This window comes from Rattus norvegicus, chromosome 13 (assembly GCF_021556685.1).
Source record: "Rattus norvegicus strain SHRSP/BbbUtx chromosome 13, alternate assembly SHRSP_T2T, whole genome shotgun sequence".
NCBI lineage: Eukaryota > Metazoa > Chordata > Mammalia > Rodentia > Muridae > Rattus > Rattus norvegicus.
In genome coordinates, this window is record NC_141546.1 from 92,457,610 (window position 1) to 92,474,281 (window position 16,672).

Here is a 16,672-nt window from a genome sequence, read left to right on the forward strand (position 1 = left end):
TGTTATTAATTTAATTTTTTTTTTTTTTGGTTCTTTTTTTCGGAGCTGGGGACCGAACCCAGGGCCTTGCGCTTCCTAGGCAAGCGCTCTACCACTGAGCTAAATCCCCAACCCCTCATTAATTTAATTTTAAATATACATTTTATTTCAGTCTGCTTGGGCTGTCGTAACAAAATGCCTTGGATTGACTGGGTTTAAGACAAAAGAAAACAGATTTATTTTCTTCCATTTCCAAAGCTAGATGTCTAAGAGTAGGTTTCCCAAAGGACTTCATTTCATGTCTTCATCTCCTATTGACCATTTATATAATCTTTGGGGGGAAATGTCTTTTCAAGTCTTTGTTCCTTTGTGATCATGTTCTTTCTGAATTCTTGAGCTTTAAGAGCTCTCTGTATGCTGCAACCGTTGGTTAATCTACTCTAAATTCCCCCCGGCTGCCGTACAGCCTCTTCTAGCTACTCTCCCAATGTTGTGGATTCGCTAATGAAAGACATACACACATAGCCTTTAATTTTAATGTCTTAAACCACATGATCCCAACCTCCTCTCAGCTAGCACACTCTCCCCTCCACTATCCCTAAATTATTACTTACTAAAATGTATATTCCATCCTGGCTGCTTTCGACCCAGGCCTGCAGCCCTCCTGGGCCACGATCCCCAAATCTTACATGTTGGCAGTGTTTCTTGTCTCTTTATCCTACACTTCTCAGGCTGTCACCTTCTCCTTTCCTGGCAATGGCCTTTCTATTCCTCAAGTACCTTGCCAGAGAACCTCAAAGTCCCGTCTCTGTCTCCCTGCCCAGCCATTGGTCATCAGCAACTTTATTTACCAATTAGAGACAACTGGGGGCAGGGACCCACAGTGTCTTATATGCAGAAGTGTAAATTCCCATAAAGTTTGGGAACCCATATATAAACATTAAATGTAATCTACAATATCTATATATTCTGAACATTTAATATCATACTGGATGCGATTTTTGCATATATTTTCGTTCATATGCGGATTGACTTTTTACTTGTTGATAGTGTCCTTTGGCACACAAGAGCTTTTTTTTTTTTTATTAATTTGAGTATTTCTTATTTACATTTCGAGTGTTATTAACTTTCCCGGTTTCCGGGCAAACATCCCCCTAGCCCCTCCCCCTCCCCTTCTTACGGGTGTTCCCCTCCCCATCCTCCCCCCATTGCCGCCCTCCCCCCAACAATCTCGTTCACTGGGGGTTCAGTCTTAGCAGGACCAAGGGCTTCCCCTTCCACTGGTGATCTTACTAGGATATTCATTGCTACCTATGAGGTCAGAGTCCAGGGTCAGTCCATGTATAGTCTTTAGGTATGGCTTAGTCCCTGGAAGCTCTGGTTGCTTGGCATTGTTGTTCATAAGGGCACACAAGAGCTTTTAACTTTGATGAAAGGTATTTATCCTGCTATTGATTGCCACATCAATTTCTCATCTTTTCTTTATTTATGTAAATATGAGTGTATGACGTGTTTGTACAGGTGCCCATGAAGGCCAAAAGGGTGTACAGGAGCAGAGAAGAATTCAAGGTCAAATTCTGGAGACCTTCAGCATTTGTGAGGGGAGATAATGAGGAAGCATTGTCTTCAAGAATGCTTCAGATGGGGTTGGGGATTTAGCTCAGTGGTAGAGCGCTTGCCTAGCAAGCGCAAGGCCCTGGGTTCGGTCCCCAGCTCTGAAAAAGAGAGAAAAAAAAAATGCTTCGGATGGGAAGCCCACCCCAGTGTGCCGGATACGGACAGACAGACATTTTTTTTTAAAGTTATGGCCATTAAGCTTGCTCAGCGCATATCATTTCTTTGCTCCCAAGCCTGAATAACCTGGGTTCAATCCCTGGGACCTAGGTGAAGGTAGGAGAAAAGTAACTCCTAACCATAACCTTTGGCTATGAAAACAATAAAAGAGAAACCTTATTTTTATTTTTTTCAGAATTCCATGGTACTAACCAAGCAGATGAACACCCTGGGACAGTATCCTGTCATATACACACTTGAGAAGGGGCTGAAGTACGACCCAGGTCCCTTAACTCCAGACGGGTATTTAATCTTTTTAATTCATCTTTAATTTAAAAAAACAGAAGCTTTGAAAGAGATTTGAAAATATTAGTAGACTTTTATGAAGTGCATCTGACATGTGATTTCCAAGGGAAAAAATTCTTTTCACAATACAGAAAAAAAATTGTTTTCTGTGATAATTCCAACTGATGGATCAACTCAGAAAATACCAATCACATTCTTGGATGATTGTTTCACTGTGTGGTTAAAAGCCTAACCCTCATTAGGCTCTAAAAGCCTCATTCGGGGGGACCATATCCCTAAACAATCCCTGCTTAGCCATGAAAGCAGGCTGCTGTGGTGGGCAAGATGTAGTGGTTATGGCCTCCACCAGTGCTCATTGGCACACCCACACGCCTACCCACAAACTGGAACCTTGGAGGTCACATGTTCACTGTGGAAGGTATAATACAGTTACTTACTGTCTTCAACAAGGGAACAGACATGTTCTGATAGAGATAGTAACATGTTAACTGTGGAAGGTATGACACAGTTGCTGTCTTCAACAAGGGAACAGACATGTTCTGATAGAGGTGAGCCCATGCTACTGTGCATCAGCAATGCCACTGGCTGCAGGCTGCAGAAGAGGGGAATGAGGTGTGGCCGATAGTGGAGTTAGCAGGAGAGCCTGGTGAGGGCATGTATACAAGAGCCTTCAAACTGGGACTTAAGAGAACAGACAAATTCTAAGAGATGCAGAAAACTGTCATGAACAGAAAGAATAAGAAGCACCACTAAAAGGTAATCTTCAGAACATTAATAAGCCGGGACTCAAACAAGCGCAAGCCCCTGGGTTCGGTCCTCAGCTCCCGGGGGGGGGGGGGGGGAGACCAAACTGAAGGCCTTCTCTGATGTAGCAGAAGGATGGGAAGGTTATGAGAACATGTTCCTTTCCTGTTTTTAACAAGCTTTGTTGAAGATAACTTACATGCCTTATAACCCCACCCTTTTACGCTGTAGTTTAAACTAATTCAATGTGTACATTGATACTTTGTGAATTTCATATGTTCACACTTGCCCATCAGTGTCACCACTGTTACACAAGCATGGGACATTGTTAATCATTTTAAAGTTGATAGGCATGTTGGTTATTTTCTTCTTCGGTTCTGTTAAGGATAATGCTGCTGGGGGCATACATATGCAGATTTTCAAGTGACAACAAGTTTTGTCTCTCCTTGGTACATATCAAGAAGTAAGATTGGAGACACAGGATACCTCCACATTTGATTTTTGAGGACTGGTGAAATTTCATGGTTGTAAAATCACTGCACCATTCAGATCTCCCTCAGCAGTTTATCAAGTTCCCCATTTTTCTACACCCATTGCCTAACAGTTGTCATGATTTGTCTTAGATACAGAAGCACTCATTGGTTGTAGCTAACAAATGGACCTGCCACCCAAAAAGGGCAATGGATGATATATAAAGCTATATGGGTTTTTTTTTAAAAATTGGATATTTTTTCATTTACATTTCAAATGTTATTCTATATCTCAGTTTCCAGTCCATAAGGCCCCTAGCCAAACCCCCATCCCCTTCTTCTATGAAGGTGTTCACCCTCCCCCTTTCCCCCTTCCCGCCCTGACATTCTCCTACACTGGGGAGTCCAGCCATGGCAAAACCAAGGGCTTCTCCTCCCATTGGTGCCCAACAAGGCCATCCTCTGCTACATATGTGGCTAGAGCTCTGGGTCAGTCCCGGTACAGTTATTGGGTGGTGGTTTAGCTCCTGGAAGCTCTGGTTGGTTGGCATTGTTGTTCTTATGGGCTTGCAAACCCCTTCAGCTCCTTCAAATCTTTCTCTAGCTCCTGCAATAGGGACCCTGTTCTCACTTCAGTGGTTTGCTGCTAGCATTCGTCCCTGTATTTGTCACGCTCTGGCTGAGCCTCTCAGGAGACGGCTATATCAGGCTCCGGTCAGCACGCACTTCTTGGTTTCATCAATATTGTCTAGTTTTGGTGGCTGTATATAAATGGGCTGGATCTCCAGGTGGGGCAGGCTCTGAATGGCCATTCCTTCAGTCTCTGCTCCAAACTTTGTCTCCATATCTCTTCCTATGGATATTTTAATTCTCACTTTTAAGAAGGACTGAAGTCTCCGTACTTTGGTCTTCCTTCTTCTTGAGCTTCATGTGGTCTGTGGATTGTATCTTGGGTAATTTGAGCTTTTGGACTAATATCCACTCATCACTGAGTGCATACCGTGTGTTTTTTTTTTCTTTTTTCTTTTTTCTTTTTTTTTTTTTATTTTGTGATTGGGTTACCTAACTCAGGTTGATATTTTCTAGTTCAATCCATTTGCCTATGAATTTCATGAAGTCATTGTTTTTGATAGCTGAGTAGTACTCCATTCTGTAGATAGATGTACCACATTTTCTGTATTCATTTCTCTGTTGAAGGGCATCTGGGTTCTTTCCAGCTTCTGGCTATTATAAATAAGGCTGCTATGAACATAGTGGAGCTTGTGTCCTTGTTATATATTGGAGCATCTTTTGGGTATATGGCCAGGAGTGGTATACCTGGATTGTCAGATAATACTATATCCAATTTTCTGAAGAACCTCCAGACTGATTTCCAGAATGGTTGTACCGGTCTGCAATCCCACCAACAATGGAGGAGTGTTCCTCTTTCTCCACATCCTCGCCAGCATCTGTTGTCACCTGAGGTTTTGATCTTAGCTATTCTGACTGGTGTGAGGTGGAATCTCAGGGTTGTTTTGATTTGCATTTTCCTGATGACTAAGGATATTGAACATTTCTTTAGGTACTTCTCAATCATTCGATATTCCTCACTTGAAAATTCTTTGTTTAGCTCTATACCCTACTTTTAAAAGGATTATTTTGTTCTCTGGAGTCTAACTTTGTGAGTTCTTCGTATATTTTGGATATTAGCCCTCTATCAGATGGAGGATTGGTAAAGATCTTTCCTCAATCCATTGGGTGCTGTTTGTCCTAACCACAGTGTCCTTTGCCTTACAGATGCTTTGCAGTTTTATGAGGTCCCATTTGTTAATGCTTGATCTTAGAGCATAAGCCATTGGTGTTCTGTTCAGGAAATTTTCCCCAGTGCCCATGTGTTCGAGGCTCTTCCCCAATTTTTCTTATATTAGTTTGAGTGTATCTGGTTTGATGTGGAGGTCCTTGACCCACTTGGACTTGAGCTGTGTACAGGGCTATAGGAACGGGTCGATTTGCATTCTTCTACATGCTGACCTCCAGTTGAACCAGCACCATTTGTTGAAAATGATGTCTTTTTTCCATTGGATATTTTTAGCTCCTTTGTAAAAAAAAAAAACAAAAAACAAACAAAAAAAAAAAAAACAAAAAAAACCCAAAAAAACAAAAAAACAAAAACAAGTGACCATAGGTATGTGGGTTCATTTCTGGGTCTTCAATTCTATTCCACTGATCTACCTGCCTGTCTCTGTACCAATATCTTACAGTTTTTATCACTATTGCTCTGTAATACAGCTTGAGGTCAGAGATGGTGTTTCCCCTAGAAGTTCTTTTATTTTTGAGGATGATTTTTGCTACCTTGGGGTTTTTGTTATTCCAGATGAATTTGCAAATTGTTCTGTCTAACTCTATGAGGAATTGAGTTGGAATTTTGATGGGGATTGCATTGAATCTGTAGATTGCTTTTGGCAAAATGGCCATTGTTTTTTGGTGTTGTTGTTTTTGGTTTTTTTTGTTTTTTTTTTTTGTTTTTTTTTTGTTTTTTTTGTTTTTTTTGTTTTTGAAGCTGAGGACCAAACCCAGGGCCTTGCGCTTGCTAGGCAAGCGTTCTACCACTGACCTAAATCCCCAACCCCCAAAATGGCCATTTTTAATGTATTAATCCTACCAATCCATGATCATGGAGACCTTTCCATCTTCCGAGATCTTCTTCAGTTTCTTTCTTCAGAGACTTGAAGTTCTTGTCATACAGATATTTCACTTGCTTGATTAGAGTCACACCGTGGTATTTTATGTTTTCTGTGACTATTGTGAAGAGTATCATTTCCATAATTTCTTTCTCAGCCTGTTTATACTTTGAGAAGAGGAAGGCTACTGATTTGTTTGAGTTAAGTTTATACCCAGCCACTTTCCTCAAGTTGTCTATCAGGCTTAGGAGTTCTCTGTTAGAACTTTTGAGGTCACTTAAGTATACCATCATATCTTCTGCAAATAGTGATACTTTGACTTCTTCCTTTCCAATTTGTCTCCCTTTTGACCTCCTTTCACTGTCTGATTGCTCTGGCTAGGATTTCGAGCCCTATATTGAATAAGAAGGGAGAGAGTGGGCAGCCTTGTCTATCTAGTTCCTGATTTTAGTGGAATTGCTTCAAGTTTCTTTCCATTGAGTTTAATGTAGGCTACTGGTTTGCTGTATACTGCTTTTACTATGTTTCGGTATGGGCCTTGAATTCCTGATCTTTCCAAGACTTTTAACATGTAGGGGTGTTGAAATTTTTCAAATGCTTTCTCAGCATCTAATGAGATTAGCATGTGGGTATTTTTTTCTTTGAATTTGTTTACATAGTGGATTACATTGATAGATTTTCGTATATTGAACCATACCTGAATCCCTGAGATGAAGCCTACTGGATCGTGATGGATGATCATTTTGATGTGTTTTTGGATTCGGTTTGTAAGAATTTTGTTGAGTATTTTTGTGTCGATATTCATAAGGGAAGTTGGTCTGAAGTTCTCTTTCTTTGTAGGGTCTTTGTCTGGTTTAGGTTTAAGTGTAATTGTGGCTTCATAGAAGGAATTTGGTAGTGCTCCTTCTGTTTCTATTTTGTGGAATAATTTGGACAGTACTGGTTTGAGGTCTTCTGTGAAGGTCTGATAGAATTCTGCCCTGAACCCATCTGGTCCTGGGCTTTTTTTTGGTTGGGAGACTGTTAATAACTGCTTCTATTCTTTAGGAGATATGGGACTATCTAGATGGTTTATTTGATCCTCATTTAACTTTGGTACCTGGTATCTGTCTAGAAAATTGTCCATTTCATCCAGATTTTCCAGATTTGTTGAATATAGGCTTTTGTAGTAGGATCTGATGATTTTTTTTAATTTCCTCAAATTCTGTTATGTCTTCCTTTTCATTTCTGCTTTTGTTAATTTGGACACACTCTCTGTGACCTCTGGTCAGTGTGGCTAAGGGTTTATCTATCTTGTTGATTTTCTCAAAGAACCAGCTCCTGGTTTTGTTGATTCTTTGTATAGTTCTTTTTGTTTCTTCTTGGTTGATTTCAGCCCTGAGTTTGATTATTTCCTGCCATCTACTCCTCTTGGGTGTATTTGCTTCTTTTTGTTCTAGAACTTTTAGGTGTGCTGTCAAGCTGCTAATGTATGCTTTCTCTGGTTTCTTTTTTTTTTTTTTTTTTTTTTGGTTTTTTTTTTCGGAGCTGGGGACCGAACCCAGGGCCTTGTGCTTCCTAGGTAAGCGCTCTACCACTGAGCTAAATCCCCAACCCCTCTCTCCAGTTTCTTTTTGGAGGCACTCAGAGCTATGAGTTTTCCTCTTAGCACTGCCTTTATTGTGTCCTATAAGTTTGAGTATGTTGTGCCTTCATTATCATTAAATTCTAAAAAGTCTTTAGTTTCTTTATTTCTTCCTTGACCAAATTATCGCTGAGTAGAGCGTTGTTCAACTTCCATGTGTATATGGGCTTTCTGTCATTTTTGTTTTTATTGAAGTCCAGCCTTAGTCTGTGGTGATCTGATAAGATACATGGGATTATTTCAATCTTCTTGTATCTGTTGAGGCCTGTTTTGTGACCGATTATATGGTCAATTTTGGAGAAGGTACCATGAAGTGCTGAGAAGAAGGTATATCCTTTTGTTTTAGGATGAAATGTTCTATAGATACCAATTAAATCCATTTGGTTCATGACTTCTGTTAATCTAGTTCTCTGTTTAGTTTCTGTTTCCATGATCTTACTCCTTGATACATGTGAAGTGTCCTTCCTTATCTTTTTTGATAACTTTTGGTTGAAAGTCGATTTTAGATATTAGAATGGCTACTCCAGCTTGTTTCTTAGGACCATTTGTTTGGAAAATTGTTTTCCAGCCTTTTACTCTGAGGTAGTGTCTGTCTTTGTCACTGAGGTGTGTTTCCTGTAGGCAGCAAAATGCTGGGTCTTGTTTATATATCTAGTCTGTTAGTCTATGTCTTTTTATTGGGGAATTGAGTCCATTGATGTTAAGAGATATTAAAGAATAGTAATTGTTGTTCCTGTTTTTTTTGTTGTTAGAGGTGGTATTATGTTTAGTGTCTCTCTTCCTTTGGTTTTGTTGCAAGCAGATTATTTTTGTGCTTTTTCTAGGGTTTCCTCCTTGTATTAGAGTTTTCCATTTATTATCCTTTGTAGGACTGGATTTCTAGAAAGATACTGTGTAAATTTGGCTTTGTCATGGAATATCTTGGTTTCTCCATCTTTGTTATTTGAGAGTTTTGCTGGATATAGCAGCCTGGACTGAACTTTGTGTTCTCTTAGCATCTGTATGACATCTGTCCAGGATCTTCTGGCTTTCATAGTCTCTGGTTGAGAAATCTGGTGTAATTCTGGTTGGTCTGCCTTTATCTTACTTGACAATTTTTCCTTACTGCTTTTAATATTCTTTCTTTGTTTTATGTGTTTGGTGTTTTGACTACTATGTGACCAGATGAGTTTCGTTTCTGGTCCAATCTATTTGGAGTTCTGTAGACTTCTTGTATGTTTATGTGCATCTCTTTCTTTAGATTAGGGAAGTTTCCTTCTATAATTTTATTGAAGATATTTACTGGCCTTTTAAGTTGGGAATCTTTTCTCTTTTCTATACTTACTATCCTTAGGTTTGATCTTCTCAATGTGTCCTGGATTTCCTGGATATTTTGGGTTAGGAGCTTTTGTGTTTTTCATTATCTTTGACTATCATGTCAATGTTTTCTATGGTATCTTCTGCCCCTGAGATTCTCTCTTCTATCTCTTGTGTTGGTAAGGCTCATGTCTATGACTCCTGATCTCTTTCCTAGGTTTTCTATCTCCAGGGTTGTCTCCCTTTGTGATTTCTGTATTGTTTCTATTTTCATTTTTAAATCCTGCATGATTTTGTTCAATTCCTTTACCTATTTGGTTTAAGGGATTTTTGTGTTTCCTCTTTAATGGCTTCCACTTGTTTCCCTGTGTTGTCCTGTATTTCTTTAAGGGAGTTATTTATGTCCTTCTTAAAGTCCTCTATCATCATCATCATCATGAGATATGATTTTAAATCCACATCTTACCTTTCCAGTGTGTTTGGATAGCTAATATTTGCTTTGGTGGGGGAACTGGGCTCTGATGATGGCAAGTAGTCTTGGTTTCTGTTGCTTAGGTTCCTGTGCTTACCTCTCGCCATGTTAGCTTGTCTTGCTGTCTCTGACAGTGGCTTAACCCTCCTGTAAGTGTGTGTGTCAGCACTCCTGTAGACCTGTTTTCTTACAACTGGATCTGGGTACAGAGAACTATGGGACCAGTGCAGCTGTAAGTGCAGGCAGAAATCTTTCCCAGATTGCTCTTGGGTTTATGAGTCCAGAGGCCTGCAGGCGGATGGCTCAGAACAGAAGAGTTGGTCTTACTGTTCTCAGGTGTGTCAGCACTCCTGGTGACTGGCTTTCAGCTCTGGGCCCAGACAGAAACCAGTTCTTGCCCTGACTGTTCCTAGCTTCCTGTGTCCAGAGAGAACTAGGTGGGTTCCTCTTGGGCCAGGAATCTGAGCAGAAGTTGAGGTCTCCCCTGAGCTTTCTGGAATGTCCACACTTCTGAGAGTCCAGCTCTGTCCCCCGTGGGATTTTGGTACAAAGTGCTGTGGGACCAGTTCAGCTCTGGGCACAGGCAGAAATCCGAAGGGTTCTGTCCCAGACAGCTCCTGGGTTTGTGTGTCTTGAGGCCTGCAGGCAGGTCACTTGGAGCAGAAGAGTTGGTCTTCCCTCTGCTCTCCAGTGTGTCAGCGCTCATGGTGACTCATAAAACTATATGTTAAGAGGATTATACAACTGTTCATTTGTGGTTAGAGAGACACCCTGAAGAATAAAGCATATCAAAAGTCAATATTATTTTCCTCTTTCATTGTGAATAATGTAATATGGAGCCAAAGCAACTCATGCTGATAAAAGCTTAAACTTTTTTTTTTTTAAAGCATAAGCTCTGAAATAAATCAGAGAACGGATGCATCAGGGTGCCCACTCCTGTTTTTTCTCTCTCTCATTTTTCTTCTCCTCAGAACCTGGATCATTCATCTACCAATGACCTCAGATGATATAATCAAACAGATAAGAGGTAACAAAGTGTCTTTCCAGGACTGCTTCATTGCATCCCTCCAGTTCCTGCTGACATTTCCCATGAACGTCATTTCTGATCCTCCTGAATATGAGCCACTCAGCCTGCCAGCTGGAAGTCCGTTGCTGGCCAGCTGGCACACCTGCATCCCCACATTTGTCCTCTTGGCCACTGAACATGAGACCTTCCAAACGAACAATTCCTTTCAAACCTGGACGAAAGTAAGAGCCCCTCCAGGTGTCCTGACTGAAGCTCAAAGGCACAGTCTGAGGGATGTGATCCTATTGGACCAAAGAATTCTGTTTCTCGTAGAAGGTACCATTTACCTAAAAACAAAGGATTCATTTAAAATAATAGATGAAAACAATGGTATTGCTGGAACTGGAATCCTTGGCTTTTCAAAAAGAAGATGGTGTCAGATTAGGTATTTATACAAGGTCAGTGAAAGATGATCTATGTGAGTATGTACATTCCCAACATATAATGAGATATATTACTCTACTCTTTATTCAGGAATATATCAGGGATCCATTAAGCAGCACTTTGCATGGTTATTATTGCTCCCAGACAAGTACTAACTCTCTTAGCTTTTAAGATCGGACGAGATTCAGCATTTTCAAGTTTCTATGGTACTATAGGCACAGTATTTTATCTAAAGATATAAACAGCTGTATCTCTTCAGTCCAAGTTTTCTGATGTCTTTTAGCAGTAAAGATACACGACCAGTGACAGAGTAAAATCGATTCTATATGGCATTATGCAGAGCAAACAATGCAGTCACGTTGTGGGGACAAAAGCTCCCCTGTGTGTTCTCCACTATTCCCCCTGTGCTTTCAAAGTCAATCAAATCATTACAATAGTATGGATCGTATACACCACAGCATTTTTATTACAACACATTAAAAATATTGCACAAAGATTTAAATGTTTTGTAACTACATTGTTGAGCTTCTAAGGAAATGTGCCTTAGCAAAAACAAGCCTCTAATTGAATGTTATAAAGTCTGTGGTAGCCAAGATGACCAGGACCGAGCTGAATAGTGTGTGACAATTCTAGTTGCCTTAAATCCTGGCTAGCTGGGCAAGGGGTTGCTCCTGCAGATGGTAGCCATGGTGGGGCAGAGTTTTCTTACAATATTCTCTGATGTCCTAAAGACCCTGGGTGCTCACTATCAGCCACCTCATAAACACTCATAAAACATCTTAGAACTTCACAGCATGGAGCCCACCAAACTGTTCCACTGCACCCTGCTTGGCTTCGCCAACTACACGGATGCTTTGGGACATAAGCCTCTGTTTGACTTATGTCTTGACTAAATTTGTTCCTTCAATAAGACCAGCATCAAAGGACACACCACTACTTGACCCCTAACCCTGAACCCAACTGTTGCTACGACAAGAGAAATTCTGAGAGGAGAAGAAAAAAAAAAAAAAACTGTCGCAAAGGACTGGCCCAGAGGAAGATCAGCGGATTAGCTATCCTCAGTGTTGGCCTCCAGAGGAAGATCAGCGGATTAGATATCCTCAGTGTTGGCCTCCAGAGGAAGATCAGCGGATTAGCGATCCTCAGTGTTGGCCTCCAGAGGAAGATCAGAGGATTAGATATCCTCAGTGTTGGCCTCCAGAGGAAGATCAGAGGATTAGCGATCCTCAGTGTTGGCCTCCAGAGGAAGATCAGAGGATTAGCGATCCTCAGTGTTGGCCTCCAGAGGAAGATCAGAGGATTAGCGATCCTCAGTGTTGGCCTCCAGAGGAAGATCAGAGGATTAGCGATCCTCAGTGTTGGCCTCCAGAGGAAGATCAGAGGATTAGCGATCCTCAGTGTTGGCCTCCAGAGGAAGATCAGCGGATTAGCGATCCTCAGTGTTGGCCTCCAGAGGAAGATCAGCGGATTAGCGATCCTCAGTGTTGGCCTCCAGAGCAAGATCAGCGGATTAGCGATCCTCAGTGTTGGCCTCCAGAGCAAGATCAGCGGATTAGATATCCTCAGTGTTGGCCTCCAGAGGAAGATCAGCGGATTAGCGATCCTCAGTGTTGGCCTCCAGAGGAAGATCAGCGGATTAGCGATCCTCAGTGTTGGCCTCCAGAGGAAGATCAGCGGATTAGATATCCTCAGTGTTAGCCTCCAGAGGAAGATCAGAGGATTAGCGATCCTCAGCGTTGGCCTCCAGAGGAAGATCAGCGGATTAGCTATCCTCAGTGTTGGCCTCCAGAGGAAGATCAGCGGATTAGCGATCCTCAGTGTTGGCCTCCAGAGGAAGATCAGAGGATTAGCGATCCTCAGTGTTGGCCTCCAGAGGAAGATCAGCGGATTAGATATCCTCAGTGTTGGCCTCCAGAGGAAGATCAGAGGATTAGATATCCTCAGTGTTGGCCTCCAGAGGAAGATCAGAGGATTAGCGATCCTCAGTGTTGGCCTCCAGAGGAAGATCAGAGGATTAGGGATCCTCAGTGTTGGCCTCCAGAGGAAGATCAGCGGATTAGCGATCCTCAGTGTTGGCCTCCAGAGGAAGATCAGCGGATTAGCGATCCTCAGTGTTGGCCTCCAGAGGAAGATCAGAGGATTAGCGATCCTCAGTGTTGGCCTCCAGAGGAAGATCAGCGGATTAGCGATCCTCAGTGTTGGCCTCCAGAGGAAGATCAGCGGATTAGCTATCCTCAGTGTTGGCCTCCAGAGGAAGATCAGAGGATTAGCGATCCTCAGTGTTGGCCTCCAGAGGAAGATCAGCGGATTAGCGATCCTCAGTGTTGGCCTCCAGAGGAAGATCAGCGGATTAGCGATCCTCAGTGTTGGCCTCCAGAGGAAGATCAGCGGATTAGCGATCCTCAGTGTTGGCCTCCAGAGGAAGATCAGCGGATTAGCGATCCTCAGTGTTGGCCTCCAGAGGAAGATCAGCGGATTAGATATCCTCAGTGTTGGCCTCCAGAGGAAGATCAGCGGATTAGCGATCCTCAGTGTTGGCCTCCAGAGGAAGATCAGCGGATTAGCGATCCTCAGTGTTGGCCTCCAGAGGAAGATCAGCGGATTAGCGATCCTCAGTGTTGGCCTCCAGAGGAAGATCAGCAGATTAGCGATCCTCAGTGTTGACCTCCAGAGGAAGATCAGCGGATTAGCGATCCTCAGTGTTGGCCTCCAGAGGAAGATCAGCGGATTAGCGATCCTCAGTGTTGGCCTCCAGAGGAAGATCAGAGGATTAGATATCCTCAGTGTTGGCCTCCAGAGGAAGATCAGAGGATTAGCGATCCTCAGTGTTGGCCTCCAGAGGAAGATCAGAGGATTAGCGATCCTCAGTGTTGGCCTCCAGAGGAAGATCAGCGGATTAGCGATCCTCAGTGTTGGCCTCCAGAGGAAGATCAGCGGATTAGCGATCCTCAGTGTTGGCCTCCAGAGGAAGATCAGCGGATTAGCGATCCTCAGTGTTGGCCTCCAGAGGAAGATCAGCGGATTAGCGATCCTCAGTGTTGGCCTCCAGAGGAAGATCAGAGGATTAGCGATCCTCAGTGTTGGCCTCCAGAGGAAGATCAGAGGATTAGCGATCCTCAGTGTTGGCCTCCAGAGGAAGATCAGCGGATTAGCGATCCTCAGTGTTGGCCTCCAGAGGAAGATCAGCGGATTAGCGATCCTCAGTGTTGGCCTCCAGAGGAAGATCAGCAGATTAGCGATCCTCAGTGTTGACCTCCAGAGGAAGATCAGAGGATTAGCGATCCTCAGTGTTGGCCTCCAGAGGAAGATCAGCGGATTAGCGATCCTCAGTGTTGGCCTCCAGAGGAAGATCAGCGGATTAGCGATCCTCAGTGTTGGCCTCCAGAGGAAGATCAGCAGATTAGCGATCCTCAGTGTTGACCTCCAGAGGAAGATCAGAGGATTAGCGATCCTCAGTGTTGGCCTCCAGAGGAAGATCAGCGGATTAGATATCCTCAGTGTTGGCCTCCAGAGGAAGATCAGCGGATTAGCGATCCTCAGTGTTGGCCTCCAGAGGAAGATCAGCGGATTAGCGATCCTCAGTGTTGGCCTCCAGAGGAAGATCAGCGGATTAGTGATCCTCAGTGTTGGCCTCCAGAGGAAGATCAGCGGATTAGATATCCTCAGTGTTGGCCTCCAGAGGAAGATCAGCGGATTAGCGATCCTCAGTGTTGGCCTCCAGAGGAAGATCAGCGGATTAGCGATCCTCAGTGTTGGCCTCCAGAGGAAGATCAGCAGATTAGCGATCCTCAGTGTTGACCTCCAGAGGAAGATCAGAGGATTAGCGATCCTCAGTGTTGGCCTCCAGAGTAAGATCAGCGGATTAGATATCCTCAGTGTTGGCCTCCAGAGGAAGATCAGCGGATTAGATATCCTCAGTGTTGGCCTCCAGAGGAAGATCAGAGGATTAGCGATCCTCAGTGTTGGCCTCCAGAGGAAGATCAGAGGATTAGCGATCCTCAGTGTTGGCCTCCAGAGGAAGATCAGCGGATTAGCGATCCTCAGTGTTGGCCTCCAAAGGAAGATCAGCGGATTAGCGATCCTCAGTGTTGGCCTCCAGAGGAAGATCAGCGGATTAGATATCCTCAGTGTTGGCCTCCAGAGGAAGATCAGCGGATTAGCGATCCTCAGTGTTGGCCTCCAGATACCAGGTGGCAAAAGAAGAATCTGGAACAAACTTTTGACATAATAACCTTCAAAGAGATCCTAATGTGTTGTTGAAATATTTAGTCCCAATCCCGGGTTTCTACCCCGCCTTTGCTCATTCACTTCCTGGAAAAAAGACACAACCTTCATATTTACAATGAACCTTAAACAGCATAAGAGCCAGGCAGATATCTACCCTCTATATTGTTAGAACCTACTTTCCTATCAATAACCCTGAGTTATTACTGTGTTTCTTCTGGGCTTCTCTTGCCTCCAATTGACCAGCTCTCATGCTCATGGGTTTTTGTTGTTGTTGTTGTTGTTGTTGTTGTTGTTGTTGTTGTTGTTGTTGTTTTGGACTCTTACCACCTTCTTCTCCTCATGGTTCTCCTCTGACCTCAAGCCTAGGAATCCTAAACCCCACCTGTCTTAGTTAGGGTTTTACTGCTGTGAACAGACATCATGACCAAGGCAACTCTCATAAGGACAACATTTAATTGGGGCTGGCTTACAGGTTCAGAGGTTCAGTCCATTATCATCAAGGCAGAGACATGGCAGCATCCAGGCAGGCATGGGCAGAAGGAGGTGAGAATTCTACACCTTCATCTGAAGGTTGCTATTGGAAGACTAACTTCCAGACAGCTAGGATGAGGGTCTTAAAGCCTAAGCCCACAGTGACACACCCACTCCAACAAGGCCACACCTATAAATAGTGCCACTCCCTGGGCCAAGAATTTTCAAACCATGACACCACCTATGTCTATTCTGCCCAGGTATTAGCTGTTGACATCTTTATTTACCAATCAGAAATAACATGGGGACAAGGTCATATAGCTTTACTTCAGTATCCGCACAGACTCTAGGTCCTGGGGGCCTGCACTTAGCATCATAATACACAAACCAAACCTCAATACCAACTCATTCAAACCTATGTCAGCCTTTTACTCCAAAAAAAGAGAAAGGTCTGAAGAGTTGACTTAGCAGTTAAGAGCACTGGCTGTTCTCTTCTGGAGGACCTGAGTTCAATTCTCTGCATCCATGTTGTAGCTCAGCACCACCTATAACTCCAGCCCCAAGGGATGAAACACCCTCTTCTGACATACTTAGGTACCAGGCATGCACATGGTACACAGACATATGTTTATGCAAAACACTCACACACATGATGTAATTTTATTCTTAAAAATAAAAGAAATATTTATTAGAAGTGTTTTACTTGGGACCTTATAAATAGCAGCCAGCTCACAGTATTGTAGGAATTTGAATTTATAGTAGCTGTGTGAGTTACTCACATGAGATCTGAAAAGAAAAGTCTGAGTTAAGTAATTATCTTTATCAGGCTGGCCTCTGGGGGTCACCTTTTTTGTTAATTGACAGTGAAGGTCCAGCCTAACAGTAGGCAGTACCAATTTCTAGGTTTAGGCCCTGGACTGTTTTATGTGTAGAGAGGGCTGAGCCCAGGAGAACATGCATTGACTCTCACCATTCTTGACTGTGGATGTGGCCCTGGTTCCGGCTCCTGCTTAGGCGTCCCTGCAATGATGGATTATCACCTGGAATCTTGATCTAAAAAACAAGCCCTTTTCCCTTGAAGTTACTTTGGTTAGAGTTTTTGGTCACATAAACTGGGGAGACACGTTTCTGAATTAGAAAGAAACAGATGTCCCAAATCAAACATTTCTGTCCCAATATGAGAAAAGTAGCTGAGGGCTG

General features: G+C 43.0%; 1 protein-coding gene across 17 annotated transcripts in view; it reads left to right on the forward strand.

The window, feature by feature from the left end:
* The window catches only part of Catspere (catsper channel auxiliary subunit epsilon), a 151,092-nt gene that overhangs the window by 63,930 nt on the left and 70,490 nt on the right, over positions 1 to 16,672 (forward strand). For 15 of the 17 annotated variants that reach the window (XM_087581704.1, XM_087581696.1, XM_087581698.1 and 12 more), the window contains 2 exons: positions 1,949 to 2,055; positions 10,296 to 10,788. In XM_087581704.1, coding sequence (XP_087437830.1) covers positions 1,955 to 2,055; positions 10,296 to 10,788 — 594 coding nt within the window. In that variant the 5' untranslated portion in view covers positions 1,949 to 1,954. The remainder of the gene's footprint in view (positions 1 to 1,948; positions 2,056 to 10,295; positions 10,789 to 16,672) is intronic. The other 2 variants (XM_087581711.1, XM_087581710.1) reach the window with 1 other exon arrangement.